Genomic DNA, 20,151 nt, shown 5'->3' on the forward strand with positions numbered 1-20,151 from the left:
ATGACAGTTATCCGTTTCTTGAATGCGAGGAACGTTAAAGCAGCTGGAATTCATCGGCAAATTATTGAGGTTTATGAAGAACACGCAATGAGTGATTCAATGGTGCGAAGATGGGTAAGACTTTTTAATGAAGGAAGGACAGGTGTGCACGATGACGAACGGAGCGGGCGACCATCTTTAGTGACTGACGATTTGGCGCGTTCAGTTGAAGAGAAGATTCGACAGAATAGAGGAGTCACTATGACTTTGAGTTATGATAACGCCCGCCCACACACGGCAGGTGTAACACAACAACTTCTCGCCACCTTCGGCTAGGAATAATTCCATCATCCCCATACAGTCCTGACCTCGCACCAAGTCCTGACCTCGCACCTGTTCAACATCTGAAATCTTTCCTTGGTGGCAGGCGGTTTCAAGATGTCGACGAGGTCAAAGAAGCAGTCTATACGTGGTTTGCGTCACAGGCGGCAACCTTCTACGCAGTGCTTCCCAAACTTGTGGATGCCAAGGCCTCCTTTGGAAAAATTAAAATATTTCACGGCCCCCATCGAAAAAAGAAATCGTAATACAGACATATATTATTGTAATGTTTATTGTATTTATATTCAATGCAATTTATATTCACGATTTTGCGTTTCTAATCTTTTTTGTGCTTCTTATTAATACCTCTGAAATGAAACTTATATGAATAAGCATATATTTATTAATATTCATTAAGTGCCGAAATACGCAGGAAGCAAAATCTGTGAACGAACACCAATGCGTGAGTTTTTCCATTAAAATATAAGAACAGAAAAGAAATAATAAATAATACAAATTAAATACGTATCTTTTAAGATGAAAAAAATCTACTTAGTCATAAAACATTTTAAATTTGTTTTCATTATTTCACGGCCCCCTTAACAAAGCTTACGGCCCACAGTTTGGGAAGCGCTGTTCCACGACGAAGGTATACAAGTCTTGGTGCCCCATTACGATAAGTGCCTGAACAACGGCGAAAAGTAGTGAAAGATGTCTACTTTAATTTCCAATAAAGTTTTTTTGTAAGTATATTTTTGTTTCTCTGACAGCCCATCGGAACTTACTTTCTGGATGTCCCTCGTAGATTTATATACTCTTCGACTGCTGATTGGTATGAGTGTTTCTTGTAGTATGTTAAATAAAAGGTTTTTACTTTATACTGAATGAATTTTTTCCAAGTCAGTAAATGCAGTACATGTTTCTAGGCTTTACTCTCTTATTTTTTACTATTATTAATTTTTGACGGGAAGCTGGACGCCCTTTTCAAAAGCCATTTTGTACTTCAAAACAAATCTGAATCTGAATGAAAATCTGAAGTCTTCTGAATATTTGTAATTTTGTATTTATGATTCTTCTGAATATTTTGTAATTTAGGAATTTAGAATTCAGGGAGAATCTCCTTCTTCGCCCTCTGCTGCTCCAATAAAAATGGAAAGTCCAGATCAGTTGATTCAAAGTCTAGAAATTGAGAGTGAATTATGCGTCTATATTTAGGGTCATTTTTTTTATTTTTAGGGTCAGTCATCTTTATTATCTTTCTTGGGGAAACGTTATTATCTTTCTTGGGGGAAACGCATCCCTATTCCTTAGGGATGCGTTTCCTATTGAATACACTTTACTCAAAAATAATAAACGATAATTTCTAAATCATTTTAGAGCAGCTTAAAAGTATCTTTAATATCTTTTCAGGTGTCTCGAATAATTTGAAATGAGAAGACTCGGAATGTGCAATACTTGAAACTCACTTCTTGCTAACGGCATTGAATTTCATTTCTGCTTTATCTGATATTGGTTGGAATTACGGCTTCTGTTAATTATGCTGGTTTGAAATATATTATGTATGTTAAATCAGTGTGATCATCTGACTGATTATCCCGATTTGCAGGAGGAAGAACTTTTGGATTGCTCACCTTTATTTAAAAAACCATTATAAAGGCTTTTCGAGTCGGAGCCTGGATTCGAACCTAGGCCTTTCAAACGAAAATTCCGGTTTCTTCGTTATAAATTGGATTCATCTGAAGAGCACACTGTTTTTGTCGGACGAAGTATCAAAACGACTATCAGAATACTTATTTCTGCCACTTCAATTACTAATAAAAGCAGAATTTGCATAATATAGTTTGCAAAAAATGACATTTAAATAGATGCACATATAGGCATTGCTCTTTCAAGAACTAAAATGTGTTTCATTTGTTAATTGTGTTGTTCATCGTCAGGTTGTCCAATCAATCACATTCTGGTTTGCTTTGCTTTCAAAGTACTTTTCTTCGCAGTTGCTAAGTAGACATGTGATACTATTCGCCGACTGGTGAAGAAACAAACACACACAAAACGGAATACCTAGTGAGATAAATTTCTAAAAACAGCTACACTTGGTGACTACTGTATTCATGAGTATTTTGGTATGTTTCACCACCAAACAAATATTTCTTCAAGTTTTGCTACTTTTAAATAAAGTAGCCTCATCTACCTAGTGTTCTATAATCTAAGATGTTAAATTGTTAGTTAAAATAAAAAGCCAAATGGTTAGTTTTCTGGCACCTTAATATAGAAAATAAGGGGATAAACTGTCACTTCACTTACTAATGCTTATCCCCTTATTTTCTATGTTAAATTGTTCTCAAATATTATGTTCCAGAGTTAACAACCGTAACTTCTGTCCAACACTATTCCCCCCCCCATCACACCCTGATGGCTCTACTGCATCATCACCAACAGAAAAAGCCAATCTTGCATGCATAACTGACAATAGTAAATGTCCCCCAACCATTCCAGACACCCAACGTACAATGTCCCCTATATCCTTTTGCCAGGATGAGATCAGAAAAATACTGTCCAAATTAGACACAAAAATGTCTCCTGGCCCTGATGGCATTCTCCCAATTGTTCTGAAGGTTTGTACTCCAGAACTGACCCCTGTCCTATATCACCTGTATATACTCTCCTACTCCACTGGAATCTACCCCACAAACTGGAAATTGGCCTCTATTCAGCTCATTCCCAAGAAGGGTGATAAGTCACTGCCATCCAATTACCGCCCTATCTCGCTTACCTCAGTCTTCTCAAAGGTAATGGAACAAATCATCAATTCCCAACTCCTACACCATCTTGAAGACACTCACCAAATAAATGACCGCCAGTATGGATTCCCTCACTGCCGATCAACAAGAGATCTACTCACATACGTCATCTCCGTACAAATGCTATGGAGAAGTTTGGCGAATTTCAAGTGGTTGCACTAGATATCTCCAAAGCCTTTGATCGGGTCTGGCGCAAAGGCCTACTAGGCAGACTAACATCATTCGGTCTGACCCAGGACTTCTGTAGGTGGATTGCCAGTTTTCTGTCTGGACGCACACTGTGTGTGATGGTGGACGGCTCCCTATCCTTTCACCACTCAATTAATGCTGGGTCCCACAAGGTTCTGTCCTCTCACCAACCTTCTTCCTGCTATATATATCAATGACTTACTGCAATTGATCTCCAACCCAATACACAGGTTTGCAGATGACAGCACACTACACTCCTCGCTTGCATTTGATAAGCTTTACCCTACACAACTCACCTCAACCTACAGAACATCAACCACCACCACCCTCAACTCCTTTCTCCAAGCCTTCCTACAATGGGGTTCGGATAACCTCATAAATTTCAACGCCAATAAAATCCAGTTCTGTACTATTTGCAATAAAAAAGAACAATTTTTTTCACAGGATCCTTTTTGACGATACCCAAATTTCCAAACAGTTTGAGATCTCGCCCTTGGGAATCACCCTCACATCAAACCTCTCCTGCCATAAAAATATCTCAAACATTGCATCCTCGGCCTCAAAAAAACTAGGATTTCTCTTTCGCTCAAGACGTTACTTCACCCCGAACAGCTATTAACATTATACAAGTCATAAATCCGCCCACCTATTGAATACTGCTCCCACATATGGGGGTGGGGCCCCTAAAAGCTCTCTCAAAATGCTCGACTCAATACAGAGGAGAGCAATTAGACTTATAAATGATCCATCCTTTACCAACTACCTTCCCCCACTTTCACACAAACGTATGGTCTCTGCAGTATGTATATTCTACAAATATTTCCATGGGAAATGCTCATCTGAAATAACATCAATAATTCAGTCGCTCAGTACTGAGCTCATTGGAACACGTGCAGCTTCTGCACAACATCCCTTCACAGCACACCTAGAAACAAACAGAACAATTTTATTTTCCTCTTCCTTTATCCCTGCAACTGCTGCACTGTGGAATAGTCTCCCACCTGCTGTGTTTCCCAAGGAATACAATTTAAAGTCATTCAAATCAAATGTAAAGAAATCCTTCCTTTCCCAGCCCACTGCCCATACACGGTACTAATGTACTATATGTTGACCAACCAACCTCCTGTGTATGATCCCAACATAAAAAAAATAATAAAATAAAATAAAATAAAACTCCTGTCCTGCATCTTCTCTACAATCTACTATACATATATTTGGTACTTTACCCAATGCATGGAAGCAATCTTTTAACCCTCTTATGCCAACTTCAAACTATCGACCAACTGCCATCACCTCTGCCCTCTGCAAAATAATGGAGAAAGTCACGAAACGAATAGCCAACTCCTCCACTACTTAGAGGAAAATCAATTAATCAGCGACCACCGTGCTGGTGGTCGCTGATTAATTGATTTTCTCTAAGTAAAAATTCCTCCATTCAAGATCCAGAGCTGACCTTTAACTTACATCACTCCCCACCAGACATGAGCCATGGAATTGCTGGGAGAAATTTGTACTGTCCCCTTCGACATTTCCAAAACTTGCGACCGTGCATACAAATTTCTATCCTTTGATCTCCCTGCTACCCTCTGTAATTGAGTAGCCAGTTTTGTCTCTGGTCGTTCTCTGCGAGGCATGGTAGATGGCTCCTTCTCTTCGAGCTTCGCCATCAATGGTGGAGTGCCTCAAGTCTGTGTTACATATTCTCTTTCTCCTGTTCATATTCACAATCACTCCTATTCCTTGCAGACGACAATACTCTGCACTCATCCTATTCATTTGACAAACTTTGCAGTACTCTGACATCCCAGGCTACAAGGTCATCGACAACCAGTGCCTTAAACATTGATCTTCATGTTATCATCCTCCAATGGATCTAGGAAAACCTTGTCATGTTCAATGCCACCAAAATAGCCTTGCCTTTTCTCTCACTAAAGAGATCTCGGATCAGTAATATACAAATCACCAGACAAGGTCGGATCTTCGCTTTCACTAACGTATACTTCCAGTCTCTGCTGACATAAACACATAACACCAATAGCCTCCTCGGCATCCAACAAACTAGGCATTCTCTTTCGTTCAAGAGGCTAGTTTGCACCCATATAACTCTTAGCTATATATAAATCCCAAATCTGCCAATACTTAGACCTAAAACGTCTCTAAAAATTCTTGACGCTGTCCAGAGGAGAGCAATTCGGCTCGTAACACGATATCTCTCTTACAGATGTATTGTCTATCTCAGAGACAGTGTTTCAGCCACGGGTCTTCCATGGTCTCCAGTGAATTGGCAAACATCTTTCCTGCACTTTCTGTTTCACTTGTTAATATAAAAGTAGCAGGCCGTTTATCCGTTTATTGTGCAACTGCAAAGACACCGAACCCGCTTCTGCTCTTCCTCTTTTATTTTGTCTACTTCTGTCTCCTGGAAGAGCCTTCCTCGTGAAGTGTTCCCAAACAATTAAAACCCGCAACTCTTCAAAAAATATAAACTTCTATTTGAGAATAGTATCTTAAAGATAGTATCCTGTCATAATTCCAACAAAAATGCAGCAACTAAAAAGGATGAATTTTTATACAGGGTGTTCGGGATAAATTTGACATATTTATAATTAATTATATTTTTCCGTAAGTTACATGTATTAACACACACTTCTCTTCATTTAAAAGTTTGGACCCTTCTTCATTCATATACAAGATGTCAGAAAGGATGGATAGCTGGAACCCACCTGAATCATGGAAGAGAATAACTTGTATCATGAAGATTCGTGCCCGCCATCAAAATAAGGATATTACGACTGCTGCCCAATGCTCCCTGAATACAGTAAAAACAATCAGGCATGAACTAGAGACTTGCAATGGTGACTACGAGGATGTAGCAAGAAGAAAGATCCCTAGCAGACGATCTGATTGTTCGTACAGCAGAATTCCTCGCAAATCTGCAGGAACAGGTGTTGAAGAACCCTGGCATTGGAATTCGGGCTTTGTTCGTGGAGTTGCTAACTGTAGTCAAGCCCTGGATAACAAGGGTAGCCAATGGTAGGCCGTATGTATGGCAGCAGGATTCGGCCCCTTGCCACACCTCTGGGAAAAGTCAAAAATGGTTGTCTGAAAATTTCTACGACTTCACCAGTCCAAATGTTTGGCCTCCAAACTCCCCAGACCTTAACCCCATGGATTATTTTGTATGGGGCGCAGTTGAAAAAGACATCAATCGCACTTCCAGTAATACAAAAGCCCAGTTAATGGATAAAATTAAAACAGTTTTTGCGGCCCTTCCCAGGGAGACTGTAGCATCAGCTTGTTCGAGGTTCCGAAGCAGAATTGAAGCTGTGATCGATGCTAATGGTGGTTATTTTGAGTAAATCTTGTTGATAGTATTGTAATTAACTCTGCCTGTAATGTTTTTTTGTCAATTCATTAAATTTAATAGATACAAAGAAGATTTTCTTTTTCCTTACGAAACTGTCAAATTTATCCCGAACACCCTGTATTTCTATGAGAGAAAAATTGTGAGAAATTGGACTATTTTCGTGCGCAAGAAAGCAAAATAGCGTTAAAATACAGACTGAGTCTGAAAGAAAAAGAACTTTGGGAAACTCGAGCAACAAAGGTGAAACAATTTAAGTTTTTCGTTGCAAACCTTTGGTGGTGCTTTCGAACCAAAATTATGGAAACGCAGTTGCACCTAAGAATGGTTTCATTTTTTTTTCTCTTATAGGAATCGTATCACATTCAGATCATGAGAATATATTTATCGATTAATATAATTAACGGCTATTTTAGCCTGTTTTTGTTTAGGAGTGTCCCTTATATCATGGACACTCCTAAACAAAAACAGGCTAAAATAGCCGTTAATTTATTAATAGTGTTTTAGAGGAGTAGCATGGGAATTTCCCAGAAATTATACTTAATATTTATTGGATATTTAAGCAAATTCCAAAGAAAAATTACGAATATTAATGTGAAGGGTTATTTTCAGATATTTAATGCCGCAGAATAAAGATGTTTCTTCTTCGCTCTTCATTTTATCTTAACTCACGCGAGGGCTTATTAGAAATAAAAGACGTGCTTGTAGAAATTCCCAGCTGGTTAACAACTGAAATTACGTAGTAAAGAACTAATTTGCTGCCCGTCATTTTTCTTCTGGTTTTGTTTTGTTTTAAATTTTGTTTCGGCTTATTTGCTGCGTTTAATGAATTTAAGAATTTAATGTCTTTACGGTTCTTTCGGTGTGCTTAAATGAGGCAGCAACTGTTGCTTTGAAAACTTAATGTATACAGTATATTTTTATTTTCCATTGCAGGCTGTTCAGTTTAGCGGCATTTCAATATTCTCGTATAAATCTAATTACTGGATAACTGGGAACCATCGTTTTCTTTAAAAATTGCGCACTTTAATTAAAATAATCCCAATCAGCTTAACAATTCGCAGGATCTCAACTCGAGATCTTGCCATATGATTTCAGATATAAATGGATAAGATTTCAGCTTATCCATTTATATCTCTTCCAGTTTTTACTTTTCCTGTCAAATGACGTATATTTGTGTTCTCTGAAAATAATGTTATTTTGACAGCGCACAAAATAGTTTGTGTGCTCATTAATACACGAATGAGCTGTTAATACGAAGAAACACTTTTCCAGCTTTTATTTGTTATCATAAACGTTTAAATTGGATTGCTTTCGCTCAAAGAGCATGCATGCTCCCCACGTGAGAACGCTGCGCTTTAAACTGCTCGTGCGAAAAACCTAGGAACGTTTTCAGTGTGCGACCAAAATTACTTGTTCGATATTTACAGCGGCTTCACTCGCAGCGGAAATTAACGAGAGAAATATTTACCTGAAAAACAAAAGTTTCGTCGAATTTCGGATTGGATGTTTTCTTCTTCAGCTTCGACTGCAAATATCGCCTCTCATCCGGAATGATGTGGATTCTGCAAGTAAAGAACTTACCGTTATTACATTCATCTCTGAAAGGAAATCATTTGAAACGATTTCACGGTTTAAATGCCTCTAGGAAAATAAAATAAATAAATAAGTCTGCATTTCCTGCGAAACTGAGTAAAGTCGCGTATGTTTGAATATTAAGTTTCAAAATGAAAGCTTTAAACATTTCATTTCAGTTCCTCTGGGAATCTTCAGCATAAAGTCAGTGAAGCCACAACACACTCTGTAGATAATTCTTAATCTTTGCACTAAAACGTTTGGTATTTGTAAGAAATTTTAATATGAAGATGCAATTGAATATCATTGCCGAGTGATCGAGAAGCTTCTGATTTCATATTTTTATTACTAAATTGTATTTTGGCTAAGTTTATAAATTAGCATGCCAGCCACATGAAGACATATAACGAGTGATTTTTAAATAGAAGACAGTGAAGCACTATTTTTCATTCACTTCACTGGCCTATTTAATGTTGTTAACACGAATTCCGACTAAATATGAGGGTGATTAGCACAGTGAGTTACTGCATTTGTAGCGCAGTTGGGTTGAGATTCGTTGGAATAATTTAAATCAACTTTTTGGTCTCCCTCTTGATTAACTTCCTCCAATGATTCCTGTCGAGGCGACGTTTGGTAATCTTTGAAAGGACATTCTCTGAAGGTATCCAAACCATCTTCATTATTGCTTAAGAATTATATCTGTGAAATTTTCTCTGTTGTTTAACTGGTTTTTGACTTGCTCATTTCTTTTGGGCTCTCATCAGTCAAGCATTTCAAACCCTAAAACACTGAAGAAAAGGTCGCTGTTATCCAGCTTCGGAGAGTTTACAAAAGTGGTCAGGATAGAACCAGATGGCGACGATTTGTCCATAGGGGAATCAACCGGTCATCTGACGAAGATGAGAAGGAAGGAGAATGGTACTTCAATAGAAATCTGCCTGAGTGATCGTACAGGTTTCGTAAGCTGAGATCACCTCAACATTGAGATCTCATTTATAACGTGGTCAATCTTCTACTGGAAGAATTTTCTCAGAATGCTTTCCCAATCCATTGCCTGATTTCAGTTACTGTGCTTTTGAAAGGAAAACTTCTCTAGCCGCATGTCAATGCATTTCTAAAGAAATAATTTCTCTTCAAAAGGGAGCAGAGCATTCCATCGACCAGATTCGCCCTTATGATTTATTGGTAACGTAACTCTACCGGTATAATGTGCTTTATTGACCAAATGCATGAAAGTTCAACATAATAAGTATTCATTCAATTTTAAAATAACAGATAAAAAAATCAGCTAACGCCTTTTTATTCCCGTATAGGGAGTTGGCGAGGCAGTTTAGCCCTATCTAACTTTTGAAGACTGAGTGGGCAGTTCAATCTCCACTGGAAGCCAATCAGAGATAGCTGGCCCAAGGCTATCACTAATTAAGTGGTACGCAGTGAAGAGAGACGGTTCAACAAGTGCCGCCATCTCGTGATACCTAACCCTAACACAATATATTAAATGTCTGAAATAATGTGGGTTCTACGGTCAATTTTCTTGAGTTTACGGGACGAAAAACACGAGTTTCTGGGAGACAAAACCTGCTTGCCCGTGCCAGAGATCGACTAACTCAGGAACCGGCCGAAAAAAAAAGCTTAGAAAAATTTTCTCTAGTGGACGACTAGATTCAAAACAAAATCTTACTTCATGCGGTCAAGCGCCATGGTGTGCAAACTCCACATCCACTGAATGGCTCTAAACACAGGCTCTAAAATAATAGCAGATATTCGACTTTTAATTTATATTAATTAACGGGCCTCAAACCTTGCAAGCTCGCTTCGAAGCAAACCCAATAGGACGCATCCCTTTCTACCTTATACAAACGCAGTATCCGTGAATATCAACGGGAAAGAAGCTTGTCTTATTGCGCTTATCTGTGAATCTTATCTGTGAATTAAATTCGAAGAAATGTCAGTGTGCTCACTGCCTTTTATCTATTCAGAATTGCATTCTTATTGGACGATTCTGAGCTTAGAAGAAAAAAAAAGTATTTTACATTTCTCATAGAAAAAGAGTTATCAAAATAATAAGAAAACTGTAAAACGTATAAAACAAAATGGAAACGGATTCAGCTAAGAGGGAGAAAGTTAAATCACAGATATTGAGCTTCAAGATTTCCTTCTCGCATTTCGTCCGTAATAAAGGTGTCCGCGTTTTGCGAAGTAAACATGCCTTCAATTATTACAGAGAACTGCAACCCGCGCTCAGTTTGGTGTCTAATGCTGATCCCTGGCATTTTATTTCCGATCAGAAATAAAATGGCAAATCATGCTTCGAGTTTTATTTTCTTTGTTTTATTTTCGCATATAATAATAATAATAATAATAATAATAATAATAATAATAATAATAATAATAATAAAGCTTACATGATTAGCAATTTTCCAAGCATCATTTCGAGCGTGCATACAGATGCTGTTAAGAATATTATTTATGGACAGAATTTTATTTTTGGATCCTCTGCTGCAGTTGGGATCGACGATACGGGTTCGTTTGAAAGATCCCGGATCGAATCCCGTTTCCGAGACGAAGAACCTGTTATTGTAACGGCTTTACTGCTGAAAGTGAGTTAGTGCCAATCTCAGACTGTGATGGCAGAGGTTGTCCGTAAACTGACAAACCAGCCAGAAAAATCTACGCAGTTGATACCCATAACCTCACAGAGTATAAAGCAGTATCAACTTTCTAAAAAGGCAAACTATTTGGTCCTGAGCCTAATAAGAAAGGGAAGATGAAAAGAAAACAGTGATAATCAAAATCTTTCATTCGTAATACGTTTTCGATCAGATCTCAAATTTCCAGAGAAAACCTATCGAAACGTAGAACAGTGGTGGCGAACTTATGGCACGCCCGAGAATTTTGCTGGCACGTCAACGATTTACATGTGACATCCTTTTATACGCTTATAAATTATTCAGCCTTTTTTCTAATTGTTACAATACGTACAAGTTAAATTTTGTTTTACAGGAGAGAGCAGCTATGAAGACATGAATTTGATTGGTGCGGTATTAACAAAAGATCACGCGACCCTTGAAAGACAAATGGAACCGAAAATTTTTGAGTTGAAATGCTAATTCTCTTCAACCGAATTCCATAACATCTGTCATAACAACATTCACTATATATTTCTTAGTATTAAGACATTCACGACGGGGTGGCGTTTATCGTTCCGACAGAACTTCTCATTACGGGCGGGCTCAACTCACACAAAGTTTCAACCCTTCGTTGATTTTTATTGCCTTGTTTGCGTTTGAGCTGGAAGGGGAACTCACGCAAGCATTATATGGCATGCTTCAATTCGTGGTAGAATTTTATTAGAAGTTAGCCTCTGATCTGTCAAAATGTCAGCAATCAAACAAACACTTATTTCATGTAATTGAAAAAATAGACAATAGTTTTAGTTAGATACTGTGTTTCCGGTGCAACATATGGTTTTGCTTGCCTATACAGCGCAGTTTCTGTGAGAGGGGTACATGTGATTCATTAGTTAGCGCCGTTTTTATTCCCGCTGTCTCTAATTGCACTATTTGTTGAGAAATATATTACACAGACTGCATAAGCCTCTGTACCTTATTCAGGGATACAATAAAACTATTTTTTTTCTTGCATCTACAGTATATAATGGCTGTTGCGGAGGGCGTGTTGTTTTTTGTGTGGGAGGTATATATGCAAAATCTTTTTTAATTTTTTTTTTTTTTCGTAAAGTGAAATCAGCGGTGCCAGTTATACGCGAGGGAAGTCGACATCCTTCTGCTGCTTCCCCTGCTCCGCTGACTTTTATGGTGAGTTACAATGAATAAATATTTTTCTCACCGTTTTTTTTTTTCAAACCAGCATCATTAAAATCAATTTAATAATGCAATAATCTATTTTAATACTGAATAATATTATAAATGTTTGGTGATCAGAATAGGATATGTCAGTGAAGCTTACCAGAAGTTAATTTAATGATGTTGGCCTGAGGAAACTACAATATTGTAGCATTAGTCTTGTGATTGATAACTAATTTAAATGCGTACTTTTATATTTGTCGACACGCTACACCGTATACATTAAGTGTATTAATACTCTTTATGGGTATGCCATAATTAATTATTAATACTTATTTACTAAAATAAATAGCCGAAAGGCTTCACATCGGCGATACAAAATTATATAAATTAAGTGGATATTAAATCCAGCATTATTTCAAAGCCGACTACAGAAACTATAGACGTTTCTTGCGAAATTTGACCGGCGATCTTACGGGAATACACTCGCTAAATTTCCCACGAAAATTCTATAGTTACTGTAGTCGGCTTTGAAATAATGTTGGATTTAATATCCACTTAATTTATATAATATTAATACTTATGTTAGTTTAATGTATGAACTTTAAAAAAATGGGAACGGTATTTACGAGTAAGTCTGTTAGGACTGAGCCCTCTAATACAGTAAGAATAAATAAAAATTACAGTCTATAGAAAAAGAATTGAGAACGACTGATCCTTGGGATTCCCTGACTTTTCCCTTTTCTAATCGCACGTGCGTTCATTGTGCATTTCGCACCGCGCATCCGCCACTAGGCAGAAATAAGCAGCGGCAAGTGCATTATTGTTGCGTATGTGCACTGTTTTGTTTTTCCTACTGTAAATGGGAATTATAAAGATAATTTAATTTAGGCTATATAATTATAAAAAATGCATTTGATTTAAGTTGTGAATTATTTTGTTACAGTTCTACCGAACATGGCTGGGGAAAATAGAAAACGAAAATTATCACAGTCAAGCAGCAGAGAGTTCCAAAGCTGGTGGACTGAAGAGTATTGCATGATTAATAAAGACAATAAAGCAATATGCGTTTTATGTTCCGGGACAGTGTGTGCAGAGCGTCGTCAGTAAAACTGCATTATGAGACAAACCATAAATCGCTCCTTGAGAAAAGCAGGACGAACAGAAAGAATTTATTGCTCGGGCAATTAAAAATAGAAATATCCAGTCAACAACAACCTTAATGAAATTTATCGGCAGTCGTTCAAATATAACTGCTGCTAGTTTTTTTGCCTCAAATGCAATTGCTAAACACTTTTAGTGATGAGGAATACATAAAAGAAGCATGGTTAAAATGAGTCATAAAAGAAGCATGGTCAATGAGTGCGCATGCGCTTTGTCATTGAGAGGAATTTATTTGTCACACGTCTTTTTCCCGATTTTTGTTGTTTTCCCTCTGTTTCGGGAATAGTGCACTAATTGCACATGGATGACGAACGTTCAGTGATCATTCACATACAGAGACGGTTTTCTGAGGATCAGGGAGAATGGTTTATGTACTCCACATGTCATTCCTATCCAGCAGTGATTCCAGAATACTTGCCACTGTCGACGAATGTGTTTACATTTCTGCGGTGCAAAATATCGTTACGAGAAACTCTTGCACATTTCAGAGATCGCCATCATCACAATTCCTCAATTTATGCGATTTTGATGTCTCGCTTGCATCACAGAATGAACAGTATGGAGGGTGACTAAGAACAACCGAAACGGTGAGTGATCATGTCGATACAAGCAATGACGTTGACATCCCGCGAATCTCCTTGTCCCACGTCATACAGGAGTATACTTTATTCAAAAGCACAGTTGGTCTAGAGAGTTTGTAAAAGTTTCTCTAGTTCCCATTAAGTGAACAAAATCATCTAAATTCAATAGTTAAACTTGAAATCAAATTTTATTTACGTTCTCAGCAAGAATAAACAACCAAAATCAAAAATCTTTCATAATATCAACTATCTTGGCAATCGATAATTTCTAATATTAATTTAGAAATAAGATTTCTAAATTAATATTAGAATACGAGGGTTGTCGGAAAAGTTCTCGGCTAAACATGATGATAAAAATGATAAAAAATGAATTTATAATTTCAAAATTATTTTTATTTTTCAACTTAAGACTAATACGTTTATTCCAGCAATGCTCCAGCGCCATTATCCCGTCCCTGTAGTGGTTCTTAGTAAGATCTGCAAAATACCCCTCCACAGCTGCAATCACCTCTTGACTCGAAGAAAACGCTGACCAGCGAGGAAGAGTTTTAGTTTTGGGAAGAGATAGAAGACAGAGGGAGCCAAATCTGGGAAATAGGGTGGATGTTACAACAATGCATAGTGCAGATCCATTGATTTTCCCTTTGCCAAAACACCTGGTCTTTTCTCACGAATGTTTTCGTCTAGTCTGGTTAACAGATCCGAATAATATTCCCCGGTTATTGTTTTATCCTTTTCAAGATAATTAATAAACAAAATACCTTTAGCATCCCAAAACACCGATGGCATGCCCTTTCCTGCTGATGGAACCGGCTTTGTTTTCTTTGGCGCTGAAAAACCGGCTTCTGGCCACTGTTTTGACTGATGTTTGGATTCTGGTGTGTAATGGGAATCGAAGTCTCATCCATAGCAATAAATCGAAGCACAAAATCAGTTTTATTCTTGTTAAAACGCTCCAAGCACTGTTCAGAGATTTTCATGCGAGTGCGTTTTTGATCTGCTGTGAGCAAGCGTGGCACCCATCTTGCGCAAAGCTTTTTCATTTGCAATTCTTCATGCAAAATATATCTTACACATTCTTTTGATTTGCCTGTAGGTTTCAGAAATTTCACGCACTTTGACTCTCCGGTCATTTAATACCATATCGTAGCACTTGATCAAAGATTTCTGGTGTTGTTACACTTTTTGGACGTCCTTCACGTGGATCATCTTCAAGGCTGGTACGGCCATGTTTAAACTCGGCAGCCCATTTCTTAATTTTCGAAAACGAAGGAGAAGAGTGCCCATAAACTTTTATGAATTTCTTTTGGCATTAAACGTTCTTTTACAAAGAATTTTATAATACTCAAACGATACTCAATTTTATCCATTTCAAGGGATACAGACAAACTTTTGCTTCAGACAGCTGTATAAAACAAACTACTTGATAGAATAATTTATTTAGAAATTAAATTGATGCTTATGATAGATGTACCAAGTTAGAAAAAAAAAAATCTTGCCGGTAGTGTTGCCATCTATGGTCGAGGCCGAGAACCTTTCAGACCACCCTCGTATTAGCATTCATTTTTTATATTTTATTCCTTTTTTAAGTTGATTGACGAATATCTTTTAAATATCATTGTAATGATTGCCTACTATACCACTGCGATGTGTGCTAGTAAATACACGAATATATTTGAGGACCATTTCTGAAGTTAGTGGTGGAGGCGGGCGGTAGATGGCGTTGATGGAGATGATTCGTAGTAGAGGTTCGGTGTAGTAGTTGAGACAGTTGTAAGTGTCCTCCCGCGATGAGTCTTCGGACTCCTTGGAAGTGTCACGAATAATAATAATATTATTATTATTATTATTATTATTATTATTATTATTATTATTATTATTATTATTATTATTTCAAACACATCCATCACCGGCCTGCAATTTTAAATTTCAACGACAGAAATTCATCTGACCAAATTAAATATTAATTCACTTCTCTCTTCAAAATGTAATCATATTTATTTTACTCTAAACAAGACAGCATTTCACATTACATTTCTAAGCAACTCCATGGACCATTGGCTAAAGTAGCAGCAAACAAAGCATTTATATTACATCAAAATGCGTATAATCCAGTGTATGGAGAACCAGCAAGATAAAAATCCGATTACTCCTGAAAAAGATTTACGCCCTGTTGCTTGTTCCGTTCCATGTTTTCTTTGATCGTCTCTATTTGGCTGATATATGTTTTGGGCAGTCTTGAGTTTCCCATTCTTTCAATGTCTTTGATCCATTTAGTTTTGTATTGGTAGATTTTTCCTATTTCTGAATACGTCAGTTCTATTGTAATCTTATAAAAAAAATTAATTCTTAACAGCACTTGATTATTTCTTAAAAATTAATTCTTAACAACGCATGAACTACGAATTTCAGAGAATGAAAAATAAAGTTCTTTTATAAATCACTTTTCTAAAGATATTCCTATCATTATTAACTGACTGATTCTTTACAAATAATAAAGTCAATAAAAAATAATCAGTTATGATTATTTATTATTGACTTTATTATTTGTAAAGAGCTCTTCTGTTCTGCAGCGAAATCCTACTGGGATTAGATGATTGTGAATATTTATGTGTGTGTGTGGGGGGGGGGGGGGGGGGAATGGAGAGATGAAGTGCTGATACGTTATTCTATCATCGTCGACCGATGTGAGACTATCGCCACCATTCTGCGTTTTTTTCAGGTGGTTTGAAGAAGTTTCTTGTTTAAGACTCTAGAGCTCTTTTTCCGCATTATATAACTTTTAGGATTCCAGAGATTTACAACCGTTTCTGATTGATTTATCACGTGGTTCCATGGAAATGGTCCGCATTTTCGTATACTAAGCATCAGGTAAGGTTGAAAAAGGAACTAAATAAGTTTGACTGGCAGAAAGCAGTCCGGTCTCGAAGGCGAATATCGAAAAGATAGAAAGTGTGATTGTGGAAGAGTCCTCTGTAATGATGATATCATATTACAGACATTCGCTGCTGTGGAAGGGGGAAAGAGCAACGATGCGCATTAATTATATATTACGTCATACGTGCAAAAAAGAAAAAAAATCTCTACTCCTCGTTTCCCGTCATAAGACCTTCCTAGTTTCTAATAAACAGATTAAAACGAATGCACTGCTACGATCATGGCGAGAGCTAACTGTTTCTAACAGAGGCTGATTAGGAAGCCCAATTTAGTCCAATTTTTAACAGATTCAAATTTTTACTGAAGTACTTGAACTACTCATTTCCTATAAAATGGAAACCATAAAAATAAAATAAAATTTTTGAAAATAAAATAAAATTTCCTATAAAATGGAACTGCCGAGTTACCATATTAAAAAAACTCTATTAAAAGAATACAATCAAAATAATATCTAGAGATTAATGATATACCGAAATGGATTATCCATATTTTACTCCAATATATTAAACTTTTAAAATACAGGCATACCTCGGTTAACGTTAATTCTGGTAACGAAGCCTCGATATAACGAAATCCGCAATTTCAAGCCCCATTTTACGTAAAAATATTAAAATTTTAAGGTCAACGTCCGGCAATCATCCAAATGGCGAACGACGGCGACTCGTCACGCACTCCCAAGCTGTGCGTGTGTCTGTTTTAACAGTTTCGCGCGTCATCCGCGTAATGTAGTCGTTGCTTACACTTCGCAGGGTGTGTTTCAGCATTGCAATGAATGCCGTATGTTCTCTGATAGCATTATTGTAGATTTTGTAAATATCAATATTTAGTTAAAATGTCAGAATCAAGGAAACGAAAAGTAATTTCTTTAGAAATTAAATTAAATTTTGTACAACGTGTTGAAAGGGGCGAAAAGAAAATCCGATGTGGCACATTCTTTAGGATTAGCGCAGTCAACTTTAACCACCATATTTAGTCAATCAGAAAAAAAATAAAACAGTCTGCTCAGAATTGTACGAATGTTACAGCAGCAAAATGAACTCGCTTAAGGAGTCCAATTTTAGAAAGGAAAAAAAATGGAGAAAATGTTAAGTTTGTGGATAGATGGCAACGTCATATGCCTTTAACTCAAATGGTGATTCAAGAAAAAGCATTACTTTTGTCTAATCGTCTGAAATCTAAACAAACTGAAGAAATTGTGGAAAATTTTGCGGCTTCTCGTGGGTGGTTTAAGAAATTAAAAAAACGGGCCAAAATTCACAGTGTAAAATTATCAGGAGAAGCTGCAAGTGCAGATGTTGAAGCTGCGAATGAGTTTTCATTAAAGACGCAATTGAAAACATTAAGAGCACTTGGAAAGAAGTCACTCAGAAATGCTTAAATGTAGTTTGGCACAAATTATGGCCATACGTTGTACTAGAAGAGAAAAATAACATTCAGGAGATTAGAAATAATGTTATCCAGATAGCTCAATCAATAGGTTTCGAAAATGTCTACGAACAGGATGTAAGAAATTTATTAAATGCAAAAGATGATAGTTTTACGGTGGAAGATTTAGAAAAACTTGTTAGCAACGAAGCCAAAGAAAATGGAGACGAAATTAAAGAAGTTCCTACCGAAAAAGTGTTAGCAATCAAAGATTTAAAAAGTTACTTGAATGACAATGAAAACGTTTTGAATTTTTTCAGTGAAAATGATCCTGATTTAGGAAGAAGGTTAAACAATCAGTGTTAAGTGCCATAAATCCGTATAGGAAATTGCTAAATGAACAAGAAAAAAAGCATAAATCAACTTTAGATACGTATTTTAAAATGTGATTTTATCTTTGTTAGGTATGTAATATTGACTTTTTATTTAATAAAGCTTTTCTTTTTTCAAAAAATAACAAAAAAAGTCTTTCATTTTCTTTACGAGAACGTATCCCTATTATGGCCGTAGTATTTTTACCTATGAGAATGAAGTTTTGCTTAACAAAGTAATTTCGTGGAGCGCATCCTCTTCGTTAATCGAGGTATCACTGTAGTCAAAAATGACAGGTTTTTAGTTATAAACCACGTTTTAGATGATTTTTCTGAACATTGTCGGGGAAATTATTTCATAAGTTGCTCTACCTGACAAAAGGATCACAACAGTTAATCTGTCCACACACTCTTGATGGTAAATTTTTGGCTTTCACGAGGGTCACCAAAAGTCTTTCGGAAGTTGAATCGTATTCCAGACCAAACCATAAACGACCCACGTGGCCATCAGGAAAATAGTTCTCCTCTTCAGGTTCACTTCCGATCTTGTAGAGCTCTGGATTCAATCCTCCCAGAAGAGTGGGACCTGAAAAGAGAAGAAAAGTGGCCAACAAGAAATGTGCTGCTCTCACTTAATATCTAAATACAGAATCAAGTCGACCATATAATCGGACAAGTCTACATTTATACTTAACACTAAATATCTCCACACCGTTCCTCCGAATCACAGACTCTTAATGAGTTTGGCTCCGTTTTATCGAAACAGGCATATTTCAATTAATCGTTTTTATGAAGAAATCTTTGACTGAAACGGTGTCTCAAAACTCTCGGCGACCCCATTTTAGTACACTTGTGTCACATGTCACATGCTAAGTTATTAATGTGCACAGCATTAAATAATATTCAGACTGAGTAGTCCTTAATTACATGCTTGAATTATGTTGTATTGCCGTATTCTGAACGAGTAACTAAACATGAGAAATATCTTCAATACAGTTTGGACGGACCTCTGCTAGCTGGAATTATTACTGATCAGTTGCAATTTCTAAAATTATGTTATAAAATGAATGGCTGGATATTAAATATCTTAAAGAATGTTGGAATATTTGCTAGTAATAATCTTGATCCTTTGTCAAGAATATTAAATATTTCGCATTTCTAAAGTCTTTAATTAATGACTTTCCATAGCAGTACTCATAGTTGAACTTTTTAGGCATTTATATATATATATATATATATATATATATATATATATATATATATATATATATATATATATATATATATATATATATATATATATATATATATATATATATATATATATATACAGTGACCTCTGTTTTCAATTTTTTAAATCGCCGATGAAGTTCAGGCAATAACAAAAGAAGACTACCTCCGGCGAACAGATCTGTGGGACATTGCACAAGTAATGACTTTTGTGAATCTCTTCATCGAAAGCAATTACATTGTAAAGCTGGATTTCTCCCCGCTCATCTGGGGTAGCAACATCGCTATTTAACGGAAGATTAAGAGACTCATTAGTGGTCTTTCCCTTTGTATGCCCGTTCCTACAACGACGGAAAATTTCTAAAGACAGATTCTTGTTATTATTCGGAGTGTATTTAGAGACAAGTGGAAAAGTTTCAGAAAAGAAATATCTAAGAACCCTAATTAAGAGTACTGGAGCATAAGACA

The 20,151-nt window shown here is 36.6% G+C and overlaps 1 protein-coding gene across 1 annotated transcript in view; it reads right to left on the reverse strand.

The window, feature by feature from the left end:
* LOC150095810 (synaptotagmin-15-like) overlaps positions 1-20,151 on the reverse strand; it is a 179,825-nt gene that overhangs the window by 12,951 nt on the left and 146,723 nt on the right. The window contains exons 4-5 of the mRNA XM_090409536.1: positions 18,826-19,039; positions 8,126-8,219 (exon numbers count right to left, since the gene is read on the reverse strand). Coding sequence (XP_090265662.1) covers positions 8,126-8,219; positions 18,826-19,039 — 308 coding nt within the window. The remainder of the gene's footprint in view (positions 1-8,125; positions 8,220-18,825; positions 19,040-20,151) is intronic.

This window comes from Typopeltis vanoorti, chromosome 19 (assembly GCF_054136105.1).
Source record: "Typopeltis vanoorti isolate ZY-2024b chromosome 19, IOZ_Tvanoo_1.0, whole genome shotgun sequence".
In the NCBI taxonomy this organism is placed as follows: domain Eukaryota; kingdom Metazoa; phylum Arthropoda; class Arachnida; order Uropygi; family Thelyphonidae; genus Typopeltis; species Typopeltis vanoorti.